Source organism: Triticum aestivum, chromosome 7D (genome assembly GCF_018294505.1).
Source record: "Triticum aestivum cultivar Chinese Spring chromosome 7D, IWGSC CS RefSeq v2.1, whole genome shotgun sequence".
Lineage (NCBI taxonomy): Eukaryota > Viridiplantae > Streptophyta > Magnoliopsida > Poales > Poaceae > Triticum > Triticum aestivum.
In genome coordinates, this window is record NC_057814.1 from 259,512,057 (window position 1) to 259,529,198 (window position 17,142).

General features: G+C 39.7%; 1 protein-coding gene across 1 annotated transcript; it reads left to right on the forward strand.

The window, feature by feature from the left end:
- Positions 1-11,854: 11,854 nt before the first annotated feature.
- On the forward strand, positions 11,855-15,127 carry LOC123164316 (nuclear speckle RNA-binding protein A). The gene is made up of 6 exons (XM_044581739.1): positions 11,855-12,239; positions 13,092-13,207; positions 13,292-13,535; positions 13,822-13,883; positions 13,981-14,062; positions 14,679-15,127. The coding sequence occupies exons 1-6, from the start codon at positions 11,987-11,989 to the stop codon at positions 14,780-14,782; spliced, it is 861 nt and encodes a 286-aa protein (XP_044437674.1). The 5' UTR covers positions 11,855-11,986; the 3' UTR covers positions 14,783-15,127.
- Positions 15,128-17,142: the final 2,015 nt, after the last annotated feature.

Below are 17,142 nucleotides of genomic sequence, written 5' to 3' on the forward strand. Positions count from 1 at the left end.
ATTCCAGCTGTCGGTTCTCCCTCTTTGTGTGAACCTTGCATATTATGAGATAAAAAGGCATTAGAATTACTCCATAAAGCCTTATTATGCATAAAAACATTATAAATAACAGTAGGAAAACATGATGCAAAATGGACGTATCAACTCCCCCAAGCTTAGACCTCGCTTGTCCTCAAGCGAAAACCGAAATCGAAAAACATGTCCATATGCTTAGAGAGAGAGGTGTCGATAAAAACAAAATACGGACATAGAAGCATCATGTATATTATTATAATGGCAACAAACTTTATTATAGAACTTCTATTACATAACTTTTATCATAAACTTCTCATGAACAAGTAACAATTCATCACAACATCGAAGTATAAAGCATAAACTCTATTGAAGACCAACAAACTATGTTCTCAGTCAACTCTGCAACTACAATCCATCATCTTTTCAGGAAGGGTCACGTATCGGAGCCTTTTTGGCAAGTCCACATACTCAACCATCATATAGTTTTCGATGATTGCTAACACTTACCGCATACACATGAGCAAAAAGTTTCAACCGGACACATAGAAAGATAGGGGCTTATAGTTTCGCCTCCCAACGTATTCACCTCAAGGGTGATGTTAACAATAATACCTCATGCACACCCATATTCAACTGGATATATGTGCCTAGATCTTTCCTCACCACATGATGCTTGCAAAAGAGAAAATAAAAAGGAATAGGGAAGAATACTTTGACTCTTGCATAAAAGTAAATACACAAAAGTAAAAGATAGGCCCTTCGCAGAGGGAAGCAGAGGTTGCCATGCGCTTTTTGGTTGTATTCTCAATCTCTTAGTGCAAAAAAACGTCACATCATATTGCCCCTTGTGATAGCCACCTTTATTATGTAGTTTGTCGCCTTTACTATTTTGCCATTACAAGTTCGTACAACGCTCAATTTTCTCTTACACAAAATGATCTAACACATTTAGAAGCAATTTTTATTGCCTTTTTGCACCGATGACAACTTACTTGAAGGATCTTACTCAACCCATAGGTAGGTATGGTGGACTCTCAAAACAAGATATGGGTTTAAGGGTTTTGGATGCACAAGTAGTATCTCTACTTAGTGCGGAATTTTTGGCTAGCAAAGATATTGAGCAAGCATCACATGTTAAAGGATCTATGACAATATAACTTCTGTGTGAATATGAACAAGCATAAATCATTACGTTGTCTTCCTTGTCCAACGTCAACAATTTGGGCATATAATATATTGATGGGGGCTCACAATTATAATAGATGTCCAAGGTAGTGTATTTGCATGTGAATCTTCTCTTCCCTTATTAATTCTTCCATGAATTGCAATTTCCAATAAAATTTATTCGCACACGAACCGTTTCAATGATCCGAAAAGCTTCGATCTCAGTGGGGGTAAGATGATCATAGTAAGGTTTAAGGATATCTTCTTCCTCCTCAGCAGGCAAGGCCTGCTCTACCGCAGGCACTTGATCTCCGACAGTTTCCTTGCTCTTGTCCTCCTTGGAGGCTTCCGTTGGTTCTTCTCTCTTTAGTTCCATCTTCATCAACCAAGCATCTTCTTTTATGTTGTTGGAGGAGGGAGAAGACATGATGCCTGACTTGAAAACTCTGACAGAAAAATAGCAAGAAACAAGAATAGATCTCCGTGATACAGTGTTCAATGCGTTTGGGGGTATATAAAGATTTTTTTATCTTGGGAAACAAGTAAACGGGGAAAACGGAGTCCGGAAGGTACCCGAGGTGGGCACAACCCACCTGGGCGCGCCTGGCAAGCCAGGCCAGGCGCGCCCTGGTGTCTTGTGCCCACCAGGGTTACCTTCATGGTTGTTTCTTATTTTCCTAATTTTTAATATATTCCAAAACCGACAGAAAATATTTTTACAGATTTTTCGGAGTCCGTTTACTTACCGTATCACGTACCTCCTCTTTTTCGGTTATTCTGGAGTGTTCCGGAAGGTTTCTTTTATGTGTTCTTCCGGTGTCATAGTTTGGATAATATTGCTTTCAACATTAATGGGCGTACCTGAGATATAATGTTTTATTCTTTGCCCGTTGACAACCTTCGGGTTAGTACCTTCAGATTTATTTATTTTGATGGCTCCTGAATGATAAACCTCTTCGATGATATATGGTCCTTCCCATTTAGAGAGAAGCTTTCCTGCAAAGAATCTGAAACAAGAGTTGTACAAAAGAACATATTCTCCAACTTTAAATTCTCGCTTTTGGATTCTTTTGTCATGCCATCTTTTAACTTTTTCTTTAAATAGCTTGGCATTTTCATAGGCTTGGGTTCTCCATTCATCTAGTGAGCTAATATCAAATAACCTCTTTTCACCAGCAAGTTTGAAATCATAGTTCAGTTCTTTAATTGCCCGATATGCTTTATGTTCTAACTCAAGAGGCAAATGACAAGCTTTTCCATAAACCATTTAATAGGGAAACTTACCAATAGGATTTTTATATGCTGCTCTATAGGCCCAAAGTGCATCATCCAATTTCTTAGACCAATTCTTTCGGGACCTATTAACTGTTTTTTTGTAATATTAGCTTTATTTCTCTATTGCTAAGTTCAACTTGACCACTAGATTGAGGATGATAGGGTGATGCAATTCTATTGTTAACATCATACTTAGCAAGTATTTTACGGAAAGCACCATGAATAAAGTGTGAACCACCATCAGTCATTAAATATCTAGGGACTCCAAACCTTGGGAAAATAATTTCTTAAGCATTTTAATGGAAGTGTTGTGATCAGCACTACTAGTTGGAATAGCTTCTACCCACTTAGTAACATAATCAACATCAACCAAAATATGTGTATACCCATTAGAGGAAGGAAAATGTCCGATATAATCAAAACCCCTAATATCAAATGGCTCAAAAGCAAGTGAATAATTCATAGGCATTTATTGACGCTTACCAATATTACCAATTATTTGGCATTCATCACAAGATAAAACAAACTTACGGGCATCCTTGAAGAGAGTAGGCCAATAAAAACCAGATTGCAATACCTTGTGAGCAGTACTACCTCCCGCATGATGCCCTCCATAAGCTTCAGAGTGACATTTCCGTAGGATTTGTCCCTGATCATGCTCAGGTGCACAACGTCTAATAATACCATCTACTCCTTTATAAAGATGTGGGACATCCCAAAAGTAATGTCTTAAATCATAGAAGAATTTTTTCTTTTGTTGGTATGTGAAGCTAGGTGGTATACATTTAGCAACAATATAATTAGCATAGTCAGCATACCAAGGAGTGTTATGGGAAGCATTTATTGCAGCTAACTGCTCATCAGGAAAGCTATCATTAATAGGTTGTAGGTCATCAAGAATATTCTCTAACCTAGATAAGTTATCAGTTACAGGGTTCTCAGCTCCTTTCCTATCAGTAATATGTAAATCGAATTCTTTTAGCAAGAGAACCCACCTAATGACTCTAGGTTTAGCATCTGTCTTTTTCATAAGATATTTAATAGCAGCATGATCGGTGTGAACAGTAACTTTAGAATCAACAATGTAAGATTTGAATTTATCACAAGCAAACACAACCGCTAAAAATTCTTTTTCAGTATTAGCATAATTTCTTTGGGCACTGTCTAGAGTTTTGCTAGCATAATGAATGAAATTTAATTTCTTATCAACTCTTTGTCCTAAAACAACATCAACATCGTAATCACTAGCATCACACATAATTTCAAAAGGCAAGTTCCAATCAGGTGGTAGAACAATAGGTGCGGAAATTAAGGTTTTCTTAAGTGTTTCAAAGGCTTCTACACAATCATCATAAAAAACAAATGGAACATCCTTTTGTAAAAGATTTATAAGAGGCCCAGAAATTTTAGAGAAGTCTTTAATAAATCTCCTATAGAAACCAGCATGACCGAGACAACTTCGAATACCTTTAATATCTCTAGGACATGGCACTTTCTCAATTGCATCAACTTTAGCTTTATCCACCTCAATACCTCGTTCAGAAATTTTATGCCCCAAGACAATACCTTCATTAACCATAAAGTGGCACTTCTCCAAATTCAATACAAGGTTGGTTGCTCACATCTCTTCGAAACTCAATCAAGGTTGCTTAAGCAATCATCAAAAGAAGTTCCGTAAACAGAAAAGTCATCCATGAAAACCTCAACAATCTTTTCACAAAAATCAGAGAATATAGCAGTCATACATCGTTGAAAGGTAGCAGGTGCACTGCATAAACCAAAAGGCATACGTCTATAAGCATAAGTTCTGAAAGGGCAAGTAAATGTGGTTTTCTCTTGATCAGGTTGTGAAACAGGTATTTGAGAAAAAACAAAATATCCATCGAGAAAAAAGGTGTGTGCTTAGATAATCTTTCTAGCATTTGATAAATAAAAGGCAAAGGGTAATGATCTTTTATAGTTGCTTTATTTAATTTTCTAAAATCAATTACCATTCTATAGCCAGTAAAAATTCTTTGTGGAATGAGTTCATTCTTATCATTAGGAACAACAATAATACCTCCCTTCTTAGGGACACAATGAACGGGACTTACCCATCTACTATCAGCTATGGGATAGATTATACCTGCTTCCAGAAGCTTTAATATTTCAGTTCTTACCACTTCTTTCATCTTAGGATTCAAACATCGTTGATGATCAACAACGGGTTTAGCATCAGGTTCCATATTAATCTTGTGCTGACAGAGAGTGGGACTAATGCCCTTAAGGTCATCAAGAGTATATCCAATAGCTGCTCTGTGCTTCTTCAGAATTTTCAATAATCTTTGTTCTTCATGTTCTGAAAGGTTAGCACTAATAATAACAGGATATATCTTTTTCTCATCAAGATAAGCATATTTCAAAGTGTCTGGCAATTGTTTTAATTCAAACATGGGATCACCTTTAGGTGGAGGTGGACCTCCTAGAGTTTCAATAGGCAAATTGTGTTTAAGCAGAGGTCGTTGTTCAAAGAAGATTCTATCTATTTCATTCCTTACATGCATATGCATATCATTTTCATGGTCTAGCAAATATTGTTCTAGTGGATCAATAGGAGGCACGGCAATAGAAGCAAGACCAATTATTTCATCCTTACTAGGCAATTCTTTCTTATGATGTTTTCTACTGAACTTAGAAAAATTAAACTCATGAGATTCATCATCAAAACTAACACTGACTGTTTGTTTCTCCCAATCTATTTTAGCATTTACGGTGTTCAAGAAAGGTCTAGCAAAGATAATGGAACAAAAGTCATCTTGTGGGGAACCAAGAACTAGAAAACCAGTAGGATATTTTATTTTCCAACACAAGACTTCAACATATCTAACGATCCCAAGTGGTGTGATGGTGTCTCTATTAGCAAGCTTAATAGTAACATCTATGTCTTATATTTCAGCGGGTGCTATGTCATTCATAATTTCTTGATATAAGGTTAAAGGAATAGCACTTACGTAAGCACCTAAATCACATAAACCGTGATAACAGTGATCTCCTATTTTGACTGAGACAACAGGCATGCCAACAACAGGTCTATGTTTATCTTTTTCATCTGGTTTAGCAATTCTAGCAGCTTCGTCATAGAAGTAAATAACATGCCCATCAATATTTTCTACCAAGAGATCTTTAACCATAGCAACACCAGGTTCTACTTTGATTTGTTCAGCAGGTTTAGGTGCTCTAATATTGCTTTGATTGACCACGGTTGAAACCTTAGCATGTTCCTTTATCCTAACAGGAAAAGGTGGGTTTTCAATATAAGCAGTAGGTACAACTGGATCAACATTATAAATAATAGTTTCATCTTTGGCTATTACCGGTTCTTTAATTTCTTCCTTGATAGGTGGGTGATATTTAAACCACTTCTCCTTAGTGAGATCAACATGAGTAGCAAATGATTCACAAAAATAAGCCACTATCTCTGAGTCAAGTCCATATTTAGTGCTAAACTTTTGAAAAGCTTCATTATCCTCTGTTTCTTCCAAAATTATTAGATCTATATTTACTCTTTACAAAATGTAGAATAAAGGCAACGCCTATGAAGAAGTTTCTTTAGGGAATTTCTTGAATTATCCATCTACATGGAGAAGGGCTTTGTGTAGCCCGTGTTAACATGTAACGTAAGTCCATCCTTCTCAAGCCTTCAAACTTTGTTCTAGTATAGACTTGGATAGGCATCATTTCCTCCACTGTTGTTTACTTTGGTGTTTGCATCCGATTGGATGTTTGCATCCGATTGGATGTTTGCAACAACTACCAGTTTCAAGTTGTAGTTGTAAAAACATGTCCCTTATTGATACCATCCACATTAATCAAAACAAATCTGTTTATTTTCTCTAGCCCTGTATGTATGCCTGTGTTCTAGATCTCTAATCTTGTGGTGTGGTGAAGCTGCCCACGTCTGCATCATCTCATTTCCTGCTTCGTCTTAATTGATTTTGCCGATGATACGGACAATGCCATATTATGTTAATACTATTTTAAATTATATCTCTGAATTTGCTAATGTAAAATGGACGGAATTATATCTCTGATTCAAAGCGGGTCGTAATTAGGCCCAACTGTGTCACGGGCCATTAACAGGCCGATAGGCATGTTGGGCTGAAATTTATCCATGAAGACTACGGGCCATTAAGAGGCCGAAAGTCACTTAGGACAAGAAATAGCCCAGTTGCAGCACGGGTCGTTAAATGGCCTAAAGTGAAACCGGGCCGACAACGACCCAAGGGCCGCTAACAGGCCAAAAAAATTATCGGGCCAAACTGTTAAACGAGCCTTTAACAAGCCAAAATACAAACCCGGCTTAGAATGGGCCCAAAAGCACAATGGCCTATTAACGGGCCTGATCTGATATGGGCCGTAATTTAGCCCAAAACACGAAAGGCTGTGAACGGGCTAGATCTGATATGGGCCGTAATTTGACCTAAAACATGGCAGGCTGTTAACGGGCCGACCCACTAGTGTTTGGTAAAATATTGTGGGCCTTTGGCTGGGCTGCCCTTTTTACCTTAAATGGGACATTATTGGGCCTGCCACGTGTCGACGTATCATAGGCGCATTCCATCCATTCTAGGGATGGCATCTGTCCCAACACTGAGCTGACACGTGGATCCTCCGGCGAATGAGAAATTTACACGTGGAAAATCGCCATTGGTCCAGGCTGTTAGCAGGTTATCGGATCCAAAATCGAACCCGATAGCTTAATGGCGACCCATTACGGTGGATTCCACGTGTCGGTTACCCTTGACAAAAACACTTCCATGACGCGGCATTTATCGTCATGGAACTGGACACTCATTGAAGTGGTAAGTGGGCGTAAGGCCTATGTATTTCTTATCAGTGGGATTTATTACCTTGAATTCGGTGAATCTGCGGCCACTAATGCCATTCAGAGACTCTTGGCCATTTCGGCTTTCGCACCATATGATCCCTGCTCATCTGCCCACAACAAAACGGAATTTTTTTATTTTCAGTGATGATAATTTCAGTATTGTCACGGAACACTTCTACGACAACACATGTATGACTATCTTGATTCTGTCATAAAATCGTCATACATGTACATGCATGACAGAAAACATGACCTGCTGTGACAAAGACTTATCATCGCGGGAGTGTTTTTTTGTAGTGCCTTTTCCTCTAAAGCCGAGGAAGAAGGGAAGCTTGAGGGAGTGGAGGTGCGTAGGGAAGCAAGAGCCATCACTAATCTATTGTTTGCAGATGATTCATTAATCCCGATGAAGGCCAATACTGAGAATGTTGAGTGTGTGAAAGAAATCCTTGCATCATATTGTGCCCTAATACTAGAGTTAGTGTGGACAAGTCAAGTGTATTTTTTAGTCCTAATGCTATAGTTGAGATGAAGGAATAAATTTGCAGCAGTTTGAGTATAATGGTCGTGGCATATCGGATACTTATCTAGGCTTAACATCCACGGTGGGTTTAGGTAGGACATATTGTTTCCAGCTTTTGGTGGACCGAGTTATGAAAAGAATTATGGGATGGAAGAAAAGGCAACTTTCAACAGGAGGAAAGGAAGTGCTACTCAAATTAGTTGTACAGGCTATACCATCTTATGCAATGTTGATTTTCAAAATTCCAAAACAGATTTGTAAAGGAATTACAGATGCGATGTCGCATTATTGGTCCGGTGATAGTGACAATCAGAGGAGAATACACCGGTTTGCATGGTGGAAGTTGTGTGTGCCAAAGAAAGAAGGTGGAATAGGATTTCGGGATATTCATTGTTTTAACCTAGCCTTGCTTGCGAAACAGGCTTGGAGATTAATTGGTAATTTGGATTCCCTTTGTGCCCATGTTCTCAAAGCCAAATATTATCCAGATTGTGATATATTGAATGCAACTCTGGAAAAGAGAGCCTCATTCACATGACAAAGTATTATGTTGGGGATGCAGACACTAAAAATAGGTCATATATCGAGGATCGGTGATGGTAGTTGGACCAATGTTTGAGATGATGAATGGATCCCTAACTCACCTACCAGGAAAGTGATCACGGCTCATGGAGACAATTTACTATCAAAAGTAAGTGATTTCATTGACCCTGTTCCGGGATGTTGGGATGAAGAGTTGGTTCCTCAAACATTCTGACAAGTTGATGTCGCGTAGATCCTTGCGATTTCGTTGTCTGAATTTGATATGTCGGACTTTGTAGCATGGAACTTGTGCAAAAATGGGAGTTTCTTAGTGAGATCGGCATACTTTGCGGAGTGGCACAACCAATATGGACATAAAATACTAGGAGAAAATACAATCGGACCCTCACGGAATTCACCAATATGGGGACAATCTGGAGCTTAAGCTGTCCTGCTAAGGTTAAAATTTTCCTTTGGCGAACTTTGTTAGGAACTTAGGATTGCTACCTTGTCGTCTGACTTTGGATAACAGACATATAAAAGTCAGTGGGAAATGTCCTACATGCGGTATAGAGCGGAGGATACCAAGCACTTGTTAGTCACTTGTGGAAAAGCTAAAGAGGTATGGCGGTTACTGGGTTTGGACTTTGCTATTGATAAAGCATGCGTTGTGCGGGAGAAGTTGTGCTAGAGTATTTATTGCTATAACCAGCTGAAGAATGGGTGTTCCTTGGTCTGGGAAATTCAATGGAAGCAATTGCCATTGGTTCCTGGTATTTATGGTGGGAGAAGAGAAAGTTAGTGCATAATGAAAAGGTCTAAGAACCCAAGTTCATGGCAATGGCAATCAGAGCTTTGGATGTTAACAATACTATGGCGAGTGATGCAAAGGCAACGATCAAGCGACATGGCTGGGAAAGATCAAGGAGCAACTATGTGAAGCTAAATGTGGATGGGGCTTTTGACCCAGACTTACTCAAGGGCTCGTGTGGCGCTGTCATCAGAGACTCGAATGACAGATTCGTCGTGGCGGGAAACGGGGAAATCAATTGGTGCAGAGATGCGCTTATGGCCGAGGTACCGGCCTTACAGTTTGGTCTCAGTTTGGCAACTACATTCGGGTGTAACCGCATAGATGTGAACTTCGACAACATCAAAGTGATAGAGACAATGAAGAATGGAGGTTGCTCTTTCGGTCTATCGGCGGCAGTTTTTGATGATATATATCACCTTGCGTGTGATTTTCCGCACTTTTTTAGCATGCTCCTAGAGGCATAATTGTGCTGCCCACGATTTAGCAAAAACTAGATAGAAGTAAGGTGTGTGCGGGGTGGATGAAAGATCCACCCGTAGAGATTGTTGATACTCTTGTAAAAGATAATATGATAATCACCTTGCAATAAAGAGTACTTTGATGTCAAAAAAGGTTATAACGCCACATACAATCAAATTAAAAGTCAACATGCATAGTAGTTTTTTTCAACACAGTACCATAGAAGTCGATCACATACACAAGGATACGCTCACCTATATGAACGCATGCACCCACACCCTACCCATGTAAATTAGTTAGTTATAACTAAGTAATCTTTACCTAATAATAAAGCTACTGCTGCTTCTGGTCGTATGTTGTAGGCATTTTTGTAAAAACGTCCCTGTGTTTTTTTGATATTCAACCCACAGTCCTATTTTAAGTGGCAAAATGGAACATTTTTCGAATTTTATGCAAACCCCCTACACTTTTCAGGTAATCAACCTGCAGTTCACTTTTAAGTGACAAATTGGATCTTTTTTGCGTTTTTTATAAAAAAACACCATGTCTTTTATGCTAATTAACCCGCAGTCTACGTAGAACAAATGTTTTTTTTGAAATATCCATATCTTTTAAACCATAACTCCAATTTTAACATGTTATACATGAAATTTGATTAGAAAGATGAGTAGAATCCGAATATGATGTTATTTTTACCTCTTAACTATTTAAAAGAAATGCTATTTAGAGTGCAACCTTAATCAATAGCGTACAAACAAATTGGAGACGAAATAAATGTAGCAAGAGAAAAACCTCGTCTTATGCCACGAGAGAGACGGTTTATGATTGACCACGTTCAAGCGCGTTGTGGTTCTATAAGCACTATGATCATCGTATGCAAGAATGCAACGACGGACAAATGTCAACAAGATAGGGTGTCATGTTGAAATAAAGAACATGTACCTGTTGGTTTCTTGACTCATGATTATTTGGGTTATGGGTATGTGGTATCTTCTTCTCTCGTTGCAACCCACGGGTTTTTTTGCTAGTACTTTATTAATACATGGTTCACTTTTTTTTGAGGGAATACATGGTTCACTTTATACTCTCACAATACTTCTTGGATCCGTGCTGCAGCTGAGTGTTAATATATAACCCACTTGCGAACCAGCCTGTGGTTGGATAGTTAGGAGCACATTGCTATCTCGTGCCCACCAGAGTTCAAGTCTCAGACTTGACATTGATGCTCGCATTTTCTTGTACTTATTCAGACTTCCGATAATGTGCGTTTAGCGGGAGGAGACGTTCCCGTCGACTATGAAATTCGGCCAGCGGTCCGATTGTTAACGCTTTCTTTTAACAAATGTTAAACACGCATATAGAAAATATTTCTGTTTTTAAGACAAAAAATGTACAATGTTTATGGGAAAAGTAGACATCAAAAGATATATGTTTTTAAAATATTTAACCATGTACTTTAAAAATGTTAAACACACATATAAATGTTTGTATACAAAAAAAGTACAATGTGTATGTAGAAAATAGACATAAAAATATGTTTAATTTTTTTAATCACGTATCTGGAATTTTTTAATGTATATATAAAAAACATTCCTGATATATAAAAATATAAAATATGTATGAAAAATGTACTCATAAAATGTTAAAAAGTTGTTCAAAATGTGTATGAAAACAGAGAAAGAAAGAAAAAATCAATGAAAATATACTGGTAAAAACAGAGAAAGAAACGAAATATCCCCGTGAAAAACAAAGAAAGAACAGAAAAATGAAAAAAAAGGTGAATAAAAAAATAAATGAAACATAAAAGTCACGTAGAGGAAACCGAAGCAACAGCGAGCCAGCAGTGAGCAAGTGATGATGATGTATTGCACGAATACAGGCTGGCCTAGTACTGTATCACACAGGAAATCTTTCAGGCGAGACTTTATTCGATCTCGCCGTGAGCGAGATATAGCTCCTGCGAGCATACTCAGCTGGCACCATTATGCTTTTTTGTTTTTGTTTTAGGCAATCCATTGTGCTACTACTAAAAAACTATCACAGCGGCCCATGCATGATGTGGCCCGAACCGCCTGAGCCACGCATATTGGATCACGGCCCGAACGCCGGAGCCGTTCGGTCGCGAAGCTTCTGCGGCCCAGACGAACATATGGTACGCTTTCCTGACAAACGACCGCCACGTGATGCCATCCGATCTCTCTTTATCTTTCTCTCTCCTACACGCCGAGACCAAACCGAAACACTTTCTCTCTCTCCCTTGTTTCTCGTGCTCGGAAACCCTAGCCGCACGAAGACTTCGCCTCGCCCCCACATCGCCCGCCGTCTGACCTGCCTACGAGGGCGAACGATGGCCGCGGAGAACTACTGGAGGTACGCCGACGCGCGGCAGCAGCAGGCCATGGTGGCGGCTGCGGCGGCCGCGGCGGGGATGGCCCCTGCAGCTACCGTTGCGCAGGCCGCGACGGCCGCGGGGGGCATGCAGCAGCACCAGCACCAGCACCAGCACCAGCAGGCGGCGATGGCGCAACAGCAGCAGCAGCAGCAACAGCAGCAGCAGGCGGCCGCGCCGTCGCTTAAGCGCGCGCGCCCAGACTATGGCGGTGAGTTCGCGGCCCTCGGATCTGCCCCCTAGAATCTAGATCTGGATCCTTTTGTTCTCGCTATGATGGTTGTTTTGCTCTTTATGTCGTTGTTTGTGCTTGTGCGTCTGTATTGTCTCGTGGTTAGTGGTAGTTTTGGTTTTATATAGTTGTAGATGAGATATTGCTTAGATCTAGTAATACGGTCACTAATTTTGTAAACGTCGTAGCGGGTTTAGCCTATATGGGGGTAATACTCCAGCATTATCATAGCACTAGATCGATACCCGTACCAGAACTACTACCTTTTATTTTAGAGTCTAAAAAAGGGTTGATTTTCTACCACAAATCTGTCCGGAGTATTTTCAAGAACGATACCGAGAGATGCTTGCAGGCTTGAAAAACTCAAGTGATACATGTGGTAAATCTGCTGATTGGACTTTTGGTGCAATAATTGTTGCCACATCACTTCGTCTCCCCGGTTCCGTTGCTAGAGGAAAAATAATAGATGTACTCTTCAAATCTGGCTCTCGTAGCTCAATTTTAGTCAGAGCTTTTTGTTGGTTGTTTGGATTTCATTATACCAGTTTTTAATAGTTAGTACCAAATGTGTGTGTGGATCAATGGTGTGTAACGACTGGTGTTGCCTGCCTTATAAGAAATCCTGGAGTTCTCATGACAGTTAAATGCTTGTATGTAGCTACTCTAACTTCTCTAACTGTTAGTGTGCTTCCATATTTTCTCCTTGTAATTATGCCCTTTTTATAACTTGTTTATCTACTGAATATTCTTAGTTTGCTGGTTATATTAATTAAAGATATTGTTGGCTAGTGAGATTTACATGAAACCTTGTTTTTTTTATTGTTTTTGCAGATGGTCCTGGAGGACAAGAGATGGCTGGATATTATCCGCGGGAAAATGCAGGTTACCACTCACTTAGAGACAATGAAGCAATTGGAGCATCTTACGACCGCTACTTACGCAATGGGGTATTGTTAACTTCGTTGTAAGAACTCACATAATTATTCTGAGCACTTTGTCTTGATACTTTAGCCTTGTTCTTGTGCTTCTAGATGCCTTCTGTGGCAGCCAATGAACCAAGTAGGGCAGTTGTTGGTGCCATGGGTGGAGCTGCAATGGTTGGTGGTGGAATGAGTGGATATCCTGTTGATGACCACCGTATGATGGGTGTCGTTGGTATGGACAGCAGAGCCATGGGGTATGGTGCAAGACCTGAGCCTCCTCTTCCCCCGGATGCATCCAACACCTTGTATATTGAAGGTCTGCCTGCAAACTGCACCCGTAGGGAGGTTTCACGTATCCTTATAAGCTATGTTGCTACCATGATGTGCTTAACTTCATTTCTTAATTGATGGTTGAGTATTCTTTGATGTCACACCACTGATATTCATCATATAGTTCCTTTCCTGTTGGTTAATGACACTCTTGTTCTTGCAGCCTTTATCTTTGTTGTTCAGTCCCTCTCCATTTATTTTATATGCCCTGACAAGCTGCTTGTTCAATATGATGCACCAGCAGAGAATTTAGAAGTGTATCATCTCGCTCCATAAGTGCTTTTGCTCCTTAACCTTCTCCACTACAGATATATTCCGCCCTTTTGTTGGTTTCCGTGAAGTGAGGCTTGTCAACAAAGAGTCAAGACACGTATGTATATTTTGCCCTTCTGTTGGTTTATTTGTGTTAAGAAACTGTATATTATATTTTAATGATGACATATCTTGACCTGTCAACTTTGCTGCAGCCTGGTGGAGATCCTCATGTCCTGTGTTTCGTTGATTTTGATAGCCCTGCCCAAGCTACTATTGCACTTGAAGCCCTGCAAGGTGAAAATACTTGTGTTTGCAGATTTGGATTATGTAGTTGTATAGATAATCATACTTTTATCTCTGATAATATTCAGTATTGTATGTTTTCATTTTTGGTTTACATATTTGTGCATTCCCCATTAGTTTGTTCTCAAGCTTGCTTTGAAATTGGTAAGCATGATCAATTGTCTGTTGTACTTTCTTTGTGCAATATCTGCAGCATAGGTAGATTGTGCTTTAGGGATAGTGACCAGTTGACCTTAGCTGGCATTAATAGCCAAAAACTCACCTTTCGCTGCGCTGGGATAATACTAGAATATTTATTCGGACCATGATTTTTCTAGGGCATTTTATTGTATGTGTAGAATTTGCAATTTTGGTTCTAGAGATTAGTGTGAAGTCATTTGACCATCTATACGTTGCTCGGCTCTGCAGTACTGTACAGTTCGAACATCCACGTCAATGTATCCTTGCCAATCTATTCCAGTTTATAGTTGTTTCTGTATCTCTTTTCCTATGTGTTGTTGGATCTAATGCTCACACCTGAATCCTTGATGGCATGGCGTTAACGTTTGAGGTTCGTTATGTTGTCCCAACGACGAAGCGAAATAAACCGTCACGATTCATTTTGCAGGTTATAAGTTTGACGAACACGATCGTGAATCAGCCCATTTAAGGCTGCAATTCTCGCGCTTTCCTGGTCCGAGGTCAGCTGGCGGGCCTCGTGGTAGGCGTTAAGTCGTGCGGGTCAGGCGGTTGACGAACCTACCGTTTATACGAGCGATCGAACCTGCTTGGTGTAACGCTTTGCGCCGAATTCTCCGCCGGTGGCTCGTAGGGTTCGTCAGCCCTTGTCGTGAAAGCGTGAAAAGGACGATGCAATAATCTCGCTGTTCAGTATCCATTAGATTCTCGGGGTCGCATGTGTGTCTGCTTTAGTATTTATGGTCTACTGTATTTTGTTATCTCGCGGCGTGACCCAGACAATATCAGTCTTTTATCATGTGTAACGCTAACTTTCTTAAAGCACTTGCTCGTTTGTTTAGCCGTGCTAGTAATATCAACTCTTTTCTTCGTCTTGCACATCTGTCCATATACCTAGGTTAATATGTATATATCCTTTATACTGCCTCTGTTTCTAAATATAAGTCTTTTAGAGATTTCAATACAAACTACATATGTTTGTATATAGACACTCATTTTGCTCCTAGTCCCTTATTGGAATCTCTAAAAATACTTATATTTTTGAACAGAGGGAGTACATGTGGTTGCTCTGTGGTAGTGATCACCTCTCCCCACCTTAATTAACTAGTGTAGAATTAGGGGGCTCTCCTATTATAGTTCAGAGTTGCATGCCTGGCGATCGTGTTAAATGTCAAAGTGGTCATGAACTAAGGATTGTCAAGCATATTTGAACAACCAAGTCCACTCTCCTAAGTATTTGCATATAAGTTGCCATGTATTCAAGTCTAGTCACGCAAGTTTAATGTCCATGCATCAGGAACTAGTTGGCAATATCTGGATAACCTTCATATTTGTTTGATTGATCAGGAAGTTATGACTTGAATTGAATCAGGGTTGGTTTGTTGGTGCTCATGGAAGTAGTTCTACTGATATGTCCCTCACCTTTGTTGTTATTTTTGGGAAATGCTTACTTGATTTACTTACATGTTGCATTTATTCACATTTCCCAATATATGAGCCCTCCCTTTTGTCTTATATGAGCCCGTTGTCATTGATTATACCCTGTAAGATCAGTACTTATTGTTGTTTCTGTATATATATTTGACCATATATTATTTGTTGCATTCATGTCTGAATGCCCACACATGCTTGAAAACTCATAACCTGTTATTAAGATTTTACTAGGCAGAAATGAAACTGTTGGTTATTTTCCCCCTTGTAAAGACCGTTTTACAAAAACACAACTGCCTACAGACTTTACAGCATACCCTGACTGAAACAAAGTGTGATGGAAACTTACTGGTCACTTGATCGAAGGGGCAATCATGTCTCCTAGCACTTCCAGAATTATCCAGAACACCAAATGTTACGATCAGAGCTAGCAGCAGAGATGTAGCAAAGCAGCTGATTGAGATCCCAGTTAAGTTCACCCCCTCGTGCTGGCTCCCAGCTGATCGTGGCCACGGTTAGCCTGACCGTGGCCACGGAGAGCTAGAGATGTGTACCTGCCGCCAGATGTGGGATACGGTTACCATAATTTTCCTTGTAATGCGAGGGTCACTCCATATATTCATATTGGAGCCAGCCCCAACGATAAATCGCGTGTGGACATCACGTGAGTTCGGTATCCACACCGTGAGTTCCCACGTGATTCCAATACTTTGAGCGTGTATGACATTTTCCATCCATCGTATACAAATTCCATTTTATCTCTAACCTCTCGAGGAGTTGGCTCACATGGTAGCCTAACGCATGGAAACCTGGCAATGGTTCTGTTAAGATAGAGATCGACAGAGAACAATTGAGATAGATGTAAAGTGAATCAGTGTCCTTTCATTAGATGATTGTAGGTATTTATACTGGCAGAAGGTATTCCATTCGGGAGAGATGGCAGGGACTGATGCGACAGTTGGCGATGTAAAGTGAATCAGTGTCTTTCATTAGATGATTGTAGGTATTTATACGACAGTTGCCGATGTAAAGTGAATCAGTGTCCTTTCATTAGATGATTGTAGGTATTAATACAGGCAGAAGGGATGCATTGAAGAGGCATCCATTGGGGAGAGATGGCAGGAACCGGTGCGACAGTTGCCGAGATTTCCTCATAATTAACACATGTTAACAATATCTCTAATCTACACTTGTTCATGCAATATCATGAGTATTGTGTTTGATATGTTGCTAAATCCCTTCAAACTCGGTGGAAAAAATAAGGAGAAAATGATGCTAACATATAATGGTTAGTGTCTCTTTTAAATTAATATGAGAAACTCATAGAATTTAGAGGACAATAAATATGTCGTATATATTTTCTTCGAAGCCTTAGTAAGGAAAACAGAAAGTATGACATATGATCTTGTGTTGATATTACTGAACCTCCAAAAGTAAACTAAGGAAAAAGAGTATAATATGAT